General features: G+C 40.1%; 2 protein-coding genes and 1 long non-coding RNA gene across 3 annotated transcripts in view; 1 reads left to right on the plus strand and 2 right to left on the minus strand.

The window, feature by feature from the left end:
• Nucleotides 1-130: 130 nt before the first annotated feature.
• LOC139423135 (NOP16 nucleolar protein homolog (yeast)) lies at nt 131-3045 on the minus strand. Its single transcript, XM_071174821.1, has 5 exons — nt 2854-3045; nt 1476-1584; nt 1317-1386; nt 882-988; nt 131-729 (listed from the first exon to the last, which is right to left on the minus strand). The coding sequence occupies exons 1-5, from the start codon at nt 2958-2960 to the stop codon at nt 586-588; spliced, it is 537 nt and encodes a 178-aa protein (XP_071030922.1). The 5' UTR covers nt 2961-3045; the 3' UTR covers nt 131-585.
• Nucleotides 3046-9721: 6676 nt separating this feature from the next.
• LOC139422016 (uncharacterized) lies at nt 9722-10980 on the minus strand. The gene is made up of 2 exons (XR_011635696.1): nt 10728-10980; nt 9722-10313 (listed from the first exon to the last, which is right to left on the minus strand). It is a non-coding gene; the product is annotated as an uncharacterized lncRNA (long non-coding RNA).
• Nucleotides 10981-11556: 576 nt separating this feature from the next.
• Nucleotides 11557-15152, plus strand: part of LOC139423136 (G protein-coupled receptor kinase 6-like) — a 60591-nt gene continuing 56995 nt past the window's right edge. Inside the window, exon 1 of the mRNA XM_071174822.1 lies at nt 11557-11770. Within this exon, the coding sequence (XP_071030923.1) occupies nt 11719-11770 (52 nt within the window). The 5' untranslated portion in view covers nt 11557-11718. The remainder of the gene's footprint in view (nt 11771-15152) is intronic.

Consider the following 15152-nt stretch of genomic DNA (forward strand, 5'->3'; position numbering starts at 1 on the left):
ATCACATTTTTATTTTGCGTACCCTCGACGGCATTAGGCGTACCCCAGTTTGGGAATAGCCGCCCTAGAGCATGTTCTTCATATTTCTTTATTTTATTGTGTTGAGTTGTAATACTTTTATATGCTGCTGTAAGGTTTCTCACTTTTATTTTTTACAGTGATATTGTTACAACCTTTTGTACAAGCTTGACAAATGACTATGCTTATACATCTTCCCCAAAAAAATCCAACGAGGAAATGCATTAATGAAACTTACAAACATATGTTGACATCATTACAAAAGCAGACTTAAATGTTCTTACTGTATATAATTTGTGTAACTGTATTTTGGGGAAACATACTAGAAGTATGAAGAAAAAAAGAGTATTTTATGCATGTTAAATCTTGTCTTGTCTTTTTCTCAAATGTTTACAGTTCTTTAAAATCCCAACTCACCGTCTATTCTAAATTAAGAAAGCTTGTGTTTCTGGGTGCACTTTGACCCCCATCTCCTGTTCATCTTTGCCACAGTCACAATACTTGCTGAAGAGGAATGGTTTCTTCCCCCCTTCACATTGAAAGTATTTTCCCACCACAGACAGCCAGTTATGTGGAAACTGCTTTCCCACATTTGAGAGACTCCATGAAGGTGGTGTATTCCTCTGGATGGCAGCGTTTATACTGGTCCACTTTCCTCCTGATCTGCGAGGGAGTGTCCTGGTAATAGTTCTTCTCATCTCTGGCCATAGCCTACAGAAAGAGAAAACTCTTGTCTCACAACGCCCAAAAGAACATACAGTAATTATTGCTATGACCCAAAAGGCAATATACTGCAACTACAAGAATAGTACTACTGTAAAGAGTTGTCAGGTAAGGTGAAACTCCTCATCAGCTGTTCTTACCTTGTAGTTCTCGCTGTGTTCCCTGACCATGTACTGCACATACTCGATCAAGTCTGTGGATAAGGTCTTTGTGTCTTTCTCTGGGAGACTGGCCTCAGCCACCAGCTCTGTTGAAAACAAGAAGACATACATGAGTTCACATGAACAGATCTTCTGATCAAATGTAATAGGTGAAGCGTTATATATGACTAGTCATATTACTGTCACAGGGAATGTGTATACAGTAGGTGTAATGGTCCTCTGTAGCTCAGTTGGTAGAGCATGCATGACGCTTGCAACACCAGAATAGTGGGCAGGACCACCCATATGCATTATGTATGCACGCATGACTTAAGTCGCTTTGGATATGAGTGTCTGTTAAATGGCATATTAACATCCTGCTGGGTGAAGAACACAAACATGATGTCAAACAAGAAAATATGATTGGTGCCTTACCATTGAGTACATATGGCTTCCTTACAAGTTTGGGAGCGGGAGCATCTTCAGTTCTCCCCACAGCAGCAATCTGCAGACATATCAATTATAAGTGACTCAATTCAATTCACTAATTATTGAAAGTATAGCATATCACCACGATGGACAGGATATACTCACGGCTGGTGTCTTAATCGGGAGGGCGCGGTTTGGGTCAAATGCCAGACCCATGTCTCGCAAGTTTCTTGCCACAGACCTTTTGTCACTCCAGGCATTTCGGATCTGAGGACTTGGAATGAACATTAATTTGTTACACAACTATAGCCATCTACCCATATGATTCTGATAAGTGGGTGAAGTATTGTATGTCTGGAGAGTAGCCACCCTTTGCCTTTAACAGCTTTGCACATTCTTGGCATGAAGAAATTACTCATATTTCCCCTGTTTTTTTTCTGCCTTCTAGCCATTAAATCTCGTTGAGGAAATCAATGCAGTTGCAGCCTGAACGGAGAATGTTTTGGGTACGAACCGTTCCACAGAGACACAAGAGTATTGGCTGCAGGTAGCCTAGCCACCAGTAACCCAAAGGTCGCTGGTTCAAATACCCGAGCCGACAAGGTGAAAAATCTGTTGATGTGCCCTTGAGTTAGGCACTTAACCCCAATTTGCTCCAGGGGCGCTGTACTACTGTGGTTGACCCTGTAGAACACCACATTTCACTGCACCCATCTGGTAGAAGTAACAAAATATTCCTGGCTGCATACAATGCATTTGGTCAGTAAGATGAAACCATCAATACCAGATCACCATCTGCCAACCTTTGTGCTACCATTAAACAAAATTCCCCTATGACTATTTCATGGAACACTTATCACATAGTCCCAATGTGATATGGCTATGCTTTCCACTGCATGTACACATCTAGCAGACTAAACTCAACGATTTATGATGGAGACTAATGTGGGGGGAATGTTGATATTCAACTAGGTATGTCAGTTAATAAAAAACAAATTATTATTTACAAAGACGGCCTACCACGGCCAACCCCGAACGACGATGGATCAATTGTGCGCCGCCATATGGGCCTTCCAATCACGGCCGGATGTGATTCACCCTGGATTCAAACCAGGGACTGTAGTGATGCCTCTTGCACTTAGACCGCTGCGCTACTCGGGAGCCCACTCAGGAGTTCCGAATTCACATAAAATGACATGATCAAAAACGTATAATTGCGGGTGTTTAAATCAATCGTTTTTGATAACGTAGTTTTACGTGACTTTGAGGTCCTGTCCGCCGACAATAGTCGCCGCTCAACTCCATTGTAAATCGTGGAGTTTGTTTAATCAGCTAAACCACTGCAGGACTAGCAAACTGCCATAAAACAAGAAAATAGACTACATACAATAATTCAAGTTATAACGATTCGCTAGCTAGTAGTTACTTATCTATATCGTTTGCATTGATTGCTAGCAAACCTAGCTAGGTAACGTTAATAGAAACAACCACACAGCTAGCATTGCTAGCATAGTTTGTTTTTCATCAACAATATTCGACTTACCACTCTATTCTCGGGGCTTCCCTTTTCTTAAACTGCTTTTTAAGTTTCTTTCTGTCTTTACTGTAGTCAAACGTGTTTCCTTTCCTTTTCTTTTTGGCTTTAGGCATTGTTACTTTGCTTTAAAACGAGCTACCTTTTGATTCTGAACAACGCGTGGAACTGAGCAGGAAGCAAGTGTGGACGCATGTGTTCTAATTCTTCTTCGAAGGGGTTTAGCGGCGGTTGACATACAATGTTAATGGTGCATTACCGCCACCAGCTGGACGGGGTATTGAATAATAAACAATAAAAATAAACACTTTCCGTGAAAGGGGGAAAACGACCTGCAAAAAAGGTTTACTAAATAAAAAAACATCATAGTTCTTAAATCACAGTTCACTCCAAAATACATCCTCACACAGCCTCAGGGGCCTGTGATGGGGCTACATTCACAGACAGGATTTCTTGCACAGCCTTGGCTGTGAAATGACTTAGACCCCAAAAAACATCAGCATTCACAAAGATTCCGATTTTGTTAGACTTCTTCTCCGCTTGTGCTGTACAGTTTGAGCATTGCAATACATACAAAGTCCACCTTTTCAGCATGTAGCATTTAACTATCCCTCAGTTGATGAGTAACCTTCACTGGTCGTGGTGGCTCTAACGTTACTACCATTGATTCGTCCTTGTTCCTTCCAATTTTCTCACCGCCTCCAGATAGGCGACACGTTGGACACTCCTTATCGTATTCAGGCGCATGTTCGCCTCCACAGTTGCAGCATCTCCCTTCATCTGGCATAACAATATTCGTCACTTCTGCACACACTTAACACATGACCAAATATGTTACATTTATAACACTGAAGGGGCTTGTGCACAAAAGCTTTTACAACGTATCTCATGAATCCTAACTTTATATGAGAAGGGAGAGACTTCATCAAAGACCAGTAGCATGAATGAAGTGAACTTATTTTCTCCGTCCACCGTACAGGCCTATAGATGTGCACCAACCACTCCACTGAGGTCTTCAGTTACATCTTTTGCCTTTATATCTCGCGCCATCCCAGACATAAACACCGTTGATATGCGCCCTGCTACGAAAATCCATGCAGGAAACATTCCACTCGGATATTATTTTGTGTCTTAAAACACGTTTCTTTTGCTCCGCAGACACAAACATCAAAATAAGACTACTTCTTGTGACTCTCACCGACTCCACACTTTCTTACAATACATTCGGGCTCCCGAGTGGCGCAGCTGTTTTAGGCACTGCATCCCAGTGCTTGAGGCATCACTACAGACACTCCAGTTCGATTCCAGGCTGAATCACAACCTACCGTGATTGGGAGTCCCATAGGGCGGCGGACAATTGGCCCATCGTTGTCCGGGTTTGGCCGGTGTAGGCCGTCATTGTAAATACTAACTGACTTGCCTAGTTAAATAAAACAAATCCCGATTTTATTAAGCGTATTTCCCAAGTAGCGTTGATCTAATACCCTGACTCAAGTCTAGTGGTTCCTATTTTCCAACATAGCTTGACTATTCTTGTTTTCCATTTTCTTCGCCACTGTAACCCACTCATTCTCACTTGCTGTACTATTAGCGTCACTCGACTCACTAGCAGTTTCAAACAAAACCTCAGTTTCCCAATGTGAAGCGCAAGGCCTTCTTTTTATTTGCTAAACAATTACGAACAGATTTTTGCTTTTTTCAAGAGTCTCACTCAATTTTGGCTGATGCCAACTTCTGGAGGTCACAGTGGGGCAACGATATTTGGCTCTCCCATGGATCTGAACGCTCCGCCGGTGTCACTACAATGAAAAATACCTTTGGTAATATTCTACACTCGGAATGTGACCCCTTTGGTACCTTTATTTGTCTTGTGATCAGTTACAATGACATTACGCTCATTACTGTAAACTTCTACAGGTACAACACCAAACATAAGAATGATGAGTTGCTTGAATCTATAGAGAAACATATACTTCATTGGTTATCTAAATGTCCCAATTCGTTATTATTGATAGAAGGGGACTTTAACATTACAATAGATCATTCAACTGATAGATGGCCCCCAGGTAGGCCAACCAATCAGAATTTGGGTTTAATACTTTTTATGGAAAAGTTTGATCTTACTGATATATGGAGAGAGAGGTTTCCGTCCGAAAGATCATTCACGTGGAGTAACAAAACAGGTTCCAGACAATCCAGAATAGATTTTTGGCTTATATCCAAATGTATTGATGGTGAATGTGTTACTACAAATATTTGTACTACTCCCCTCACAGACCATAGGGCTATTTACATTGATATCAAAATATTTACCCCTGATACAAACCTTGGTAGAGCATCCTACTGGAAGCTAAATAGCTCATTATTAAATAATGATATAGTTAAATTTGAGGTTAAAGATCTGCTCTCACACTTTTAGGAAAGGGCTTGTGAAGAAAAATCTTATTGCAAGAACTGGGAGCTCTTTAAATTTGAGGTGTCCAAATACCTTAGAAAATATGGTAGTAATCTTGCTAAGACCAGAAGAGCTGAGGAGGAAAAGGTGATCATTAAGATAACTTCCCTTTCTCAGAGGTCCCCAGCCGACCTCTTGGGGGAGGAGAAGATGGAACTAATTGAGTTACAAAATAAACTGGATAACATATATAAATTAAAAGCAGAAGGAGCCTTTATTAGATCTAGGAAAAAATCGATTGAGGAGGGAGAACAGAATTCGTCCTATTTCTTTAGACTTGAGAAATTTCACTCTAAAAATAACACTATCCATAAGTTAAACATTGATGGTGTTATTACAGATGACCAAAAATGAATCGCTAAATACTGTAGCAATTTTTACAGAAAATTGTATAGCTCAACGTACTGTCAGGAATCCACAGATATGTTTTTTAACTCACTGAATAATGTTCACTCTATCAGTGATATATAATCTAAACAGTGTGATGAACCCATCAAAGTTGAAGAGATTATAGAGTCTATCAAACATCTAAAGAACAATAAATCACCAGGTGTTGATGGAATTCCATCAGAATTTTACAAATTATTTTAATTATTTGTAGCTCCCTTCCTATTTGAAGTTTTTTTAGAGAGTATTAAAAACAATGTTCTCCCTCCTACAATGAGTCAGGGGTTAATAACACTGATACCTAAGCCTAAAAAAGAAGTGCTGCTCATCGATAACTGGCATCCAATGTGTCTTCTTAATAATGACTATAAGATAAGCCTTACTACTTGCAAAAATAATTAAAGAAGTCCTGGATGCAATCATTGATGAAACACAGTCTGGCTTCATGAGGAACAGACATATTTCTAACATTGTCAGACTAGTATTAGACGTACTTGACTACTCAGACCTAATAGCTGAGGATAGCTTCATATTATTTTTAGATTTTTATAAAGCAATTGACACAGTAGAGCATCAGTTTATCTTCCACTCCCTTTTGAGACTTGGCTTTGGGGATTTTTTCTGTAAGGCTATTAAGACTCTCTATGCAAATGGTAACAGCTCTATCAAATTGAAATATGGCACCTCACCTAGATTTGAGTTAAAGAGAGGAATTAGGCAAGGTTGTCCTATCTCTCCGTACCTGTTTTTATTAATCACCCAACTTCTTGCAAATTCTTTAAATAATAGTCCTGTACAAGGTATTTCCATAGCTGGTAAAGAAATTATTCTAAGCCAGCTGGCTGACGTTACTACACTTTTTCTGAAAGACGCTAACCAAATTCCCATATCGATCAATGTGATACAATCCTTTTCCAAAGCGTCTGGTCTATATCTTAACATTAATAAATGTGAACTCATAGCTGTCAAAGATTGTGTGACACCTTCATATTATGTTATTCCAGTAAAAGAAGAACTTACATATTTAGGCATAACCATTACAAAGGATCAGAAGTCTAGAGGCTAAATTTCAACCCTCTTATTAAAAAAACCCAGAAGAAACTAAATCAATGGCTACAGAGGGACTTATCTTTAAAAGGTAGAGTCCTAATAACCAAGGCTGAAGGTATCTCTAGACTAACATATGGTGCTCTATCTTTATATCTTGACAGTAAAATAAGCAAGGAGATAGACCAGATGCTTTTCAACTTTCTTTGGAGAAACCGTACCCATTACATTAGGAAAACTGTTGTAATGAACACTTATGAGAATGGTGGACTGAATTTTCTGGACTTTACTACTTTAAATAATACTTTCAAGATCAATTGGATAAAACAATTCCTAAGGAGACCCACTTCTATCTGGAATTTTATTCCTCATTATGTCTTCTCTACTTTTGGTGGCCTTAACTTCATGTTGTTTTGCAATTATAATATTGACAAAGTTCCAGTGAAACTTTCTGCTTTTCATCGGCAGGTTTTCTTGTCATGGTCCTTAATTTATAAACACAATTTTTCTCCACACAGATATTATATATGGAATAATCGGGATATATTGTATAAAAATACCTCTCTGTTTTTAGAATATTGGTTCAGAAATAATATCCTATTGGTGAGCCACCTAGTAAATGCAGAGGGTCTTTTACTCAGTTATAAAGAATTCTTATCACTTTACAAGGTCCCTGTAACACCTAAAGATTTTGCAATTGTTTTAGATGCCATTCCCTCAGGCGTTGCTATGTTATTCAGGAACGTGTCAAGACCTGACCCTCAGAGCCTACCTTCTATTGACCCTGTTGACTCATCAGTAGGAAAGATGTGTTTCTCTTTTGGTCCATTCAACAACAGAGCGATACGATCCTTGTTTCAGCAGGATGTTGTATCTATACCTTATGTCATACCTTATTGGAATTGATTTATTGATAATATCTGTTGGAAAAAAGTTTGGATGTTGCCACCTACTTGTTAACAAAATTAAGGAAGTTTCCTTTAAAATTATTCATAAATATTATCCTGCCAACCACTATATGAAGAAGTTTAAGGAAAACATCAACTCAAATTGCTCCTTTTGTAATGACCACCCAGAAACAGTTTTGCATCTTTTTTGGCATTGTATGCATGTAAGAAAACTGTGGCAAGACATCAGTAGGTTTATAATTGAACACATTTATGAAGATTTTACACTATTGTGGAGAGATGTACTGTTTGGATTCTTTACATACAATAGAAATAAGCGGAAACATTTTTATGTAATTAATTTCATTATTCTTTTGGCCAAATTTCATATACACAAATGTGAATTTACAAACAGAAAACCACATTTTCGTACCCTACCAAAAAAATTGAACTGTATTTTAAGACGGTTAAATGCTCTACTAACAAAAAAGCTGTTAGAATTGTAAGTATATGCATGTCCCTTAAGGTCCTTGTGTAATTGTAATGTGATATTGTACCCCCTAGCTCGATTGTCTATTGTTTGTAATCTATGTATGCTTGTGTTCCCTCATGTGATTTATGTATTGATTTGTTGTTAATAATTAAAAAAATAATAATAAAAAAAAATAAAAACAAAACCTCAGTTTCCGCCATCTTCCATTTCCCACATCCGTTACATCCCTCCTCCTCTCTTCGGAGTTCGGACGCCTGGTGTTTGGTGTCACGTGGGTGGAATAAACGCCCCTTTATCTTTGACCTTTCTGTAGTAAAGAAAATAAGAAATAAATATTATTACAGTAGTAGCAGATTAAATAAAAGTATCAAGACAATATTACTATTAAAATCTAATTTAAATCCATTCAATGATGGGCGATAATTTGATAACAGGGAAGGTGTGACAATGACCTATTCTGCTTCTGGTGGTGTTTATCTTGCTGCTACTGGTGATGATTATTATTATGATGAATGATTAGGGATTCATTATGGAATACAATTATAGATTCGTTTGCAAGTAATATAACCCAAGAGTTGTCATTCTTCATCAGTGTCAACACAAAGGTTCCAACCACCTAGCCTACTGTGCAAACATCAGAAAGCTATACTTGTCCATCTGGGTTAATTTCAATTGATTGACAATGACAAACATGGCAAGGACTTTTAGCAACGATTTAGTTGAAATTGTTTGTCTTTCTTATTTTCAGAATATATTTCTTAACAAATTAGAAAGGATGTACACAAGCATTGGAGAAAGAGGAAGGGGAAGAGGAGAGAGAGAGTTCGCCACCTCTGTGCAAAATCTATTCCAGATGACAATAGCCTCAAAGATATGAACATCCAAGAGGATTTCTACATCTCATTCTGAGGACAAAAATAAAATGAGGCTTGTAGTGGTATCATTATTTTTTATTCCTTGTCTTCTGGGGACCATGGTAACCAGGCTGCCAGCATCAAACCTCATTCAGGGGTGTAAGGGAACACATATTTTACTGAGAAGGAGAGATCTCACTTTTTTGAACCATTGGATTAGTGTGTTCTCAGGAGCGTTGATTCGATTTCATACTCTCCAAATGGACTTTGGTATATGACTGTTTCCATTTCCTTCATCTTAATGGAGGATTCTGCTACTCTCAGAGGAGATCTCTTATGTCCATCATAACAACCCACACTCACTGAGACTGTAACAACTAGGTTACCAAAAGAGAGCTTTTCTTTGGACGTGAAAGAACATTTCTTTCAATTCCTTTTTTCTTTCTATCCATTCACACTTTTTTTCAGCATAGACTATGATATCTAGTTTTATAAAGCATATCAACCCGAGAGCCAATATGAGAAACAAGACCCAATGCTATTACACATCTATACATAGTTTATGCTATTACATTATCTATAAATGTGTTAGTTTAAAAAAAATGTTGGTAACCATATTTTAATCTCAGAGACAAATAGTCTCTCTCGCCAGACTCCGTGCATGACAAAAAAAAGAGACACGCAATGGTCAAGGAGGTGTTAAGCGGCGCAGCACAGGGGAACCCAAGAGCAGACTCAGACCAGGAAACAGGGATGAATGAACCAAGATATTTATTGTAACACATGGAGAACTGAAGTGCAGATCCAGGGAGGCTTGGATGAGTTGTAGCAAACCAGATGTGGAGGCTGAGGTTGGAGTGAGCTGGGTTGGGACAGGGTAAACAGGTCTGTAGGGGAATCCAAGGGAGTGGTGGTGTGGTGAGTCCAGAACAGGGTAGTGAGATGTGTAACAGGAGACAGGAACCAGAGTGGCAAAACAGCAGCGAGAGGAGAAACAGTGTCACGCAAGGAAATAGGCACAGCAGGATATTAAATAACAACAAATTGCTAGAAGCATGACTGACTGAACGGCGATTACGATCTGGCAGAGTGGAAGTGGCAGTGGCAGGACTGAGTATTTATAGAGGTCTTGATTATGGAACGGGTTGCAGGTGGTGGGGAACTGCTTTGACTCCAGCACACCTGTCTCCAACCACACAATCGCACATATAGAGAGCGAAGAAGAGGGAGAGAACTGGGGGAATGGCTGCAGATCAATGAGACTCCGGATGTCCACTAGGGGGTGTAGCAGGAGCAGATGGGACAGGGGGATTCTTGTTAATGCAATGCCATTCTTCTAGATGTCCCTGTAACCAAGCAAAATTTCCATTTACTGTAGAATCCATTCTTCATGCTCATTTTCTTTACTCAGACATTGCATTCAACTGAATGGTCATCAGGTAAAAAGTGTTATATTGCCTCCCCTAAAATGTGAATGGCAACATTTTGTTACTAGTTGGCCTTCATTTGAGACTATGCTGCATTCATAACCAAGTGGGGAAGTGGTAATTACCAGTTGTGAAGTCGTAAATACCAATTGGATGCATTCCAGTGATTTGAACTCGAAACGCTGACTGGCCAACAAGCTGCATCAACCCTAAACTAAAAGTACAGTTATCATGCTTTTAAACAGATTGTAGTGTAAAAAATGGTATGTGCCTCCCAAGTGGCGCAGCGGTCTAAGGCACTGCATCGGCAGTGCTAGAGGCATTACTACAGACCTGGGTCACAGCCGGCCGTGACAGGAGACCCATGAGGCGGCGCACAATTGGCCCAGCGTTGTCCGGGTTAGAGGAGGGTTTGGCCGGCTGGCTGTCTTTGTCCCATCGCGCTCTAGAGACTTCTTGTGGCGGGCCGGGCACATGCACGCGGACACGGTCACCAGTGTTTCCTCCGACACATTGGTGCGGGTGGCTTCTGGGTCAAGCGAGCAGTGTGTCAAGAAGCAGTGCAGATTGGTGGGGTCGTGTTTCGGAGGACGCATGGCTCTCGACCTTCACCTCTACCGAGTCAGTATGGGAGTTGCAGCAATGGGACAAGACTGTAACTACCAATTGGATATCATGAAATTGGGGAAAAAGTACACACACAAAAAATGAATAAAAAAATAACTTATTATATTGCTTTTCATAAATAATGTTTTGTGTTACATTTAACTGCTGACAAGTGTGTAATCTAGGTCATTTCCTTAGTAGGTGACGTCAGAGGTCAGGATGTGGGAGAAGTCGAAGCTCAGGAATGATTGTGGAGTTTCCCACTTGTATTTACGATTTGGAGGGGCGTTCATGTGTATGGTTCCCAGTCATATGTGGTAAATACCACCGTCCACTTGGTTATGAATGCAGCATTGGTTTGCGCTTCTTACGTCATGCGTTGAATAACTGAATATGAATATGAAGATTTTATCCAAGTTTGGTATTAAATGGGCGTGGTTATGTCACTAGAGTCCAATGAAAAAAACACAACTATTTACACTGTCAGAATACACCAATAGTTCACGTGTGGGCGGGGTCCAGTGGTAAACACAAAATAGTCCCAGTTGGAATCGACGCAGTTTGACGCTTCGGGGGTGGCGGTACTACGGGGAGAGAACGACGGAGCGGAGAGTCATTCAGGGTTAAAATATTCCGCCTTGGGGGGGTGGGGGAGGACATACTTCACTGCCAACCCAGTGACAAGGTTGGGTCTGCGGTGCCTGCAACCTAGGAAAACATGGAGCTCGAGAATATCGTGGCCAACACAGTCCTGTTGAAAGCAAGAGAAGGTAAGAGACGTCGAAGGGCAGGAACTAAGCTTGACAAGCTTGACAGCTCCTCTCTCTGCACCGCCAGAACCAACTCTGAATCCGGGGATTCCCCCAGGAAGTCCAGGCCATAGAGATAGGCGCTGGATGATTGCTGCCCCTCTTTATTATTTGCAAATCCTCTGAAGCGTTAAGATAAATATTAACATCCCATATGCTCGCTGTGGCCTTCGTCACACAATATTTATCCGAGTTTAACCTTGGACAGTGGTAGGCTACAGAAAATATGCGAGTGTCAATCTGACTGCGTGAGACGTTTGATTCCCCTTATTCCGCTTTGTACACTACAGCGTCCTTCGGTATTTTTTTTATACAGGATGTTGAACAGAATACCATATTCAATGAGAATAAAAAGAGCAACACTCATCACTCATGCCAGTACGTACACATGCATTTGTGGACCTCTTTTTGGCATTGACAGCGTATGTCAGTGCGCTCCATGGTTGCAAAAATATTGTAGTGGTGTTGACAAGGGTGTCAACATTGTCAATTTGTGAAACGACAACAAAGATTATGACTGAATAAGCAGCACTATAAGCTCTAGCGTACTATCTAACTGTAACAGGCAGGATGCACATTTCGAATAACTGTATAATGTGTCCATCTGAAACACAAATTGCAACAATGTATATCAATTTACCACCCAATCACAGATTATCTGCAAAAGTAAGACATTGATGTATCTGTTGTAACTTTTCCTACTAAATCAATTAGTGCAAAGACAATAAACAAATATATTGTTTTAGAACTAAGGAATGTTTTTCCTTCAAACTATTTACAGAATCATTCGGTTCACAGGGTGGTAGACCCCAATCTCATGAACCTCACTCTGGCTGTATCAGTCTCATGGCGTGCACAGCTTTCTAGCAGATCTGGCAGTAGTGGATATATAAAGTAGAATAGAAAGTAATATAATAACTTTTATTTTCCCCAGATAGAACATCAGTATCACCATTGAATAACATCATACTGATCTGTAAATGTGTTTTATTTCCAATCAATCAATCAGTTTTTCATTAGTTAAATGTTTTATAATGGCAAACAAAAAAAAACAATTGTACTGTGGTAGTCTATAGCAAAACATAGGGTTCAAAATGTTATTGTCCTGTGGTAGGATCAGTAATGAACCACTGTGCTGGCTCTGTCTACTGTGCTGTCTCTGTTTGATAGAGGAGAAGTATTGAATCAGCCATAGACATTACAGACTTCTGTTGTCTCTCTCTGGTCAGGTTGTATGCAATTGAAATCTACATTCAATGCCACTGTGTAGTGTTATTATAGTTCGGTATAGTACACCTCAACACTAAGTTCTACTTAAAATCTCTTAAGATTGCAAGTCTTATTTCAGCCATCAGGGACTAAAGAGGGTGTGTTTTGCAGCAGAATGTAAAAAGATGAATAAATTAATTCTAAATGATAAAAGTAGTTATCTGAGAGACCGAGCCCTACTCAGTAGCCAAGTGAAGTGGTATGATCAACTCAAGCACCTCTACTTTATTTCCACTCTTGTTGTTTATGGTGGTGGTAATAACACTGCAAGTATCTTATTAATAGTGATAAAGTAGTTAATAATAGCTTTATACTTTCGGTCACAAACAACAGTTTAAAATGGAAAAGGGCGGTAGAGTGAAAGAATAAGTCTCTGATTTGCAATATTATTTCCATACTGTTTGTCTGTCTTTGCATTTGCACTAATGGACACCTGCATGTCGAACATCTCATTCCAAAATCATGGGCATTAATATGGAGTTGGTCCCCCTTTGCTTCTATAACAACCTCCACTCTTCTGGGAAGGCTTTCCACTAGATGTTGGAACATTGCTGCGAGGACTTGCTTTCGTTCAGCCGCAAGAGCATTCCGAAGTTGGAAGCACAGAATGGTCTAGAATGTCATTGTAGGCTGTAGCGTTAACATTTCCCTTCACTAGAGCTAAAGGGCGTAGCCCGAACCATGAAAAACTTCCCCAGACCATTGTTTCTCCTGCACCAAACTTTACAGTTGGCACTAAACATTGGGCAGGTAGCGTTCTCCTGGCATTCGCCAAACCCACATTAGTCCGTCAGACTGCCAGATGGTGAAGTGTGTTTCATCACTCCAGAGAACATATTTCCACTGCTGCAGAGTCCAATGGCAGGGAGCTTTACACCACAGCTTTACACCACTTTACACCAAACCCATTTCATGAAGCTCCTGACGAACAGTTCTTGTGCTGACATTGCTTCCAGAGGCATTTTGGAACCTGGTATTGAGTGTTGGGACTGAGGAGAAATTATTTTTTACACACTACGTGCTTCAGTACTCGGCAGTCCCATTCTGTGAGCTTGTGTGGCCTACCACTTCGTGGATGAACTGTTGTTGCTCCTAGATGTTTCCACCTCACAATAACAGCATTTACAGTTGACCAGGGTAGAAATTTGACTGACTTGTTGGAAAGGTTGCAGACTATGACAGTGCCACGTTGAACGTCACTGAGCTCTTCAGTAAGGCCGTTCTACTGCCAATGTTTGACAATGGAGATTGCATGGCTGTGCGTTCCATTTTCCATTTTGTCTTTGCATTTGCACTAATGCAGGATGTGAATAGGTCGGATCTCATTCTTTCAACACCAGTGAGTATATCTCCATCAAACAATACTGGGTTAGTGATAATATACTGTACACTGTCATTTGTCATTCTTGTACATCTTTTTGCCAGGCATAAACAATGTACTCAGTGTGTTATTTGCATCCTGTCCACTTCCCATTGTGATAAAACATTGTTAGCCACACATAGTGTCAATATGTTCTCTGCCAACTACTATTTGAATAGCAAATGTTACTTTGCATGGCATCCAGTTCCTCCTCGTGCCCCTTATAGAGTTGGTTTCCCCATCCAACCAAGATGGGAAACTTTACATCATAGGCAGCAGGCATATTCTGCATGTCAGTTTGTTTGTTGTCATACTGTGGCTACCCTTGACCAATGTCAGATTGTGTGAGGATGTTTGCATAGTTGGTGTCCTTTATTTGCACTGGTGAAAGTTAAGTTAAAGCAGGATAATGGTCAGCTGTGCAAAGCCTTGTTTTGAATCTGGGTTCTGTTGATTTTTTTTGAAGGTGCACACCATTACTATAAGGCAACAAGTTAACCCCTAGCGTTTTAACTGGCACTTAGTTGAAACGAAGATGAGGAACTGACTTAATTTTCTCTCCTTATGTTCTTTGTCTGCGGGACAGACGTTAACAAGTTCCTCATTGCTGCCCTGAGTCCATGTATGCTAGCTAAGCTATATATCACTACACTAAAACCCTCCCTCCCCATTCCCTTCCTCTGCCTTCCTCTACCACTAAAGACAAAGGGCCTC

The sequence above is a fragment of the Oncorhynchus clarkii genome, chromosome 12 (genome assembly GCF_045791955.1).
Source record: "Oncorhynchus clarkii lewisi isolate Uvic-CL-2024 chromosome 12, UVic_Ocla_1.0, whole genome shotgun sequence".
Classification (NCBI taxonomy): Eukaryota; Metazoa; Chordata; class Actinopteri; order Salmoniformes; family Salmonidae; genus Oncorhynchus; species Oncorhynchus clarkii.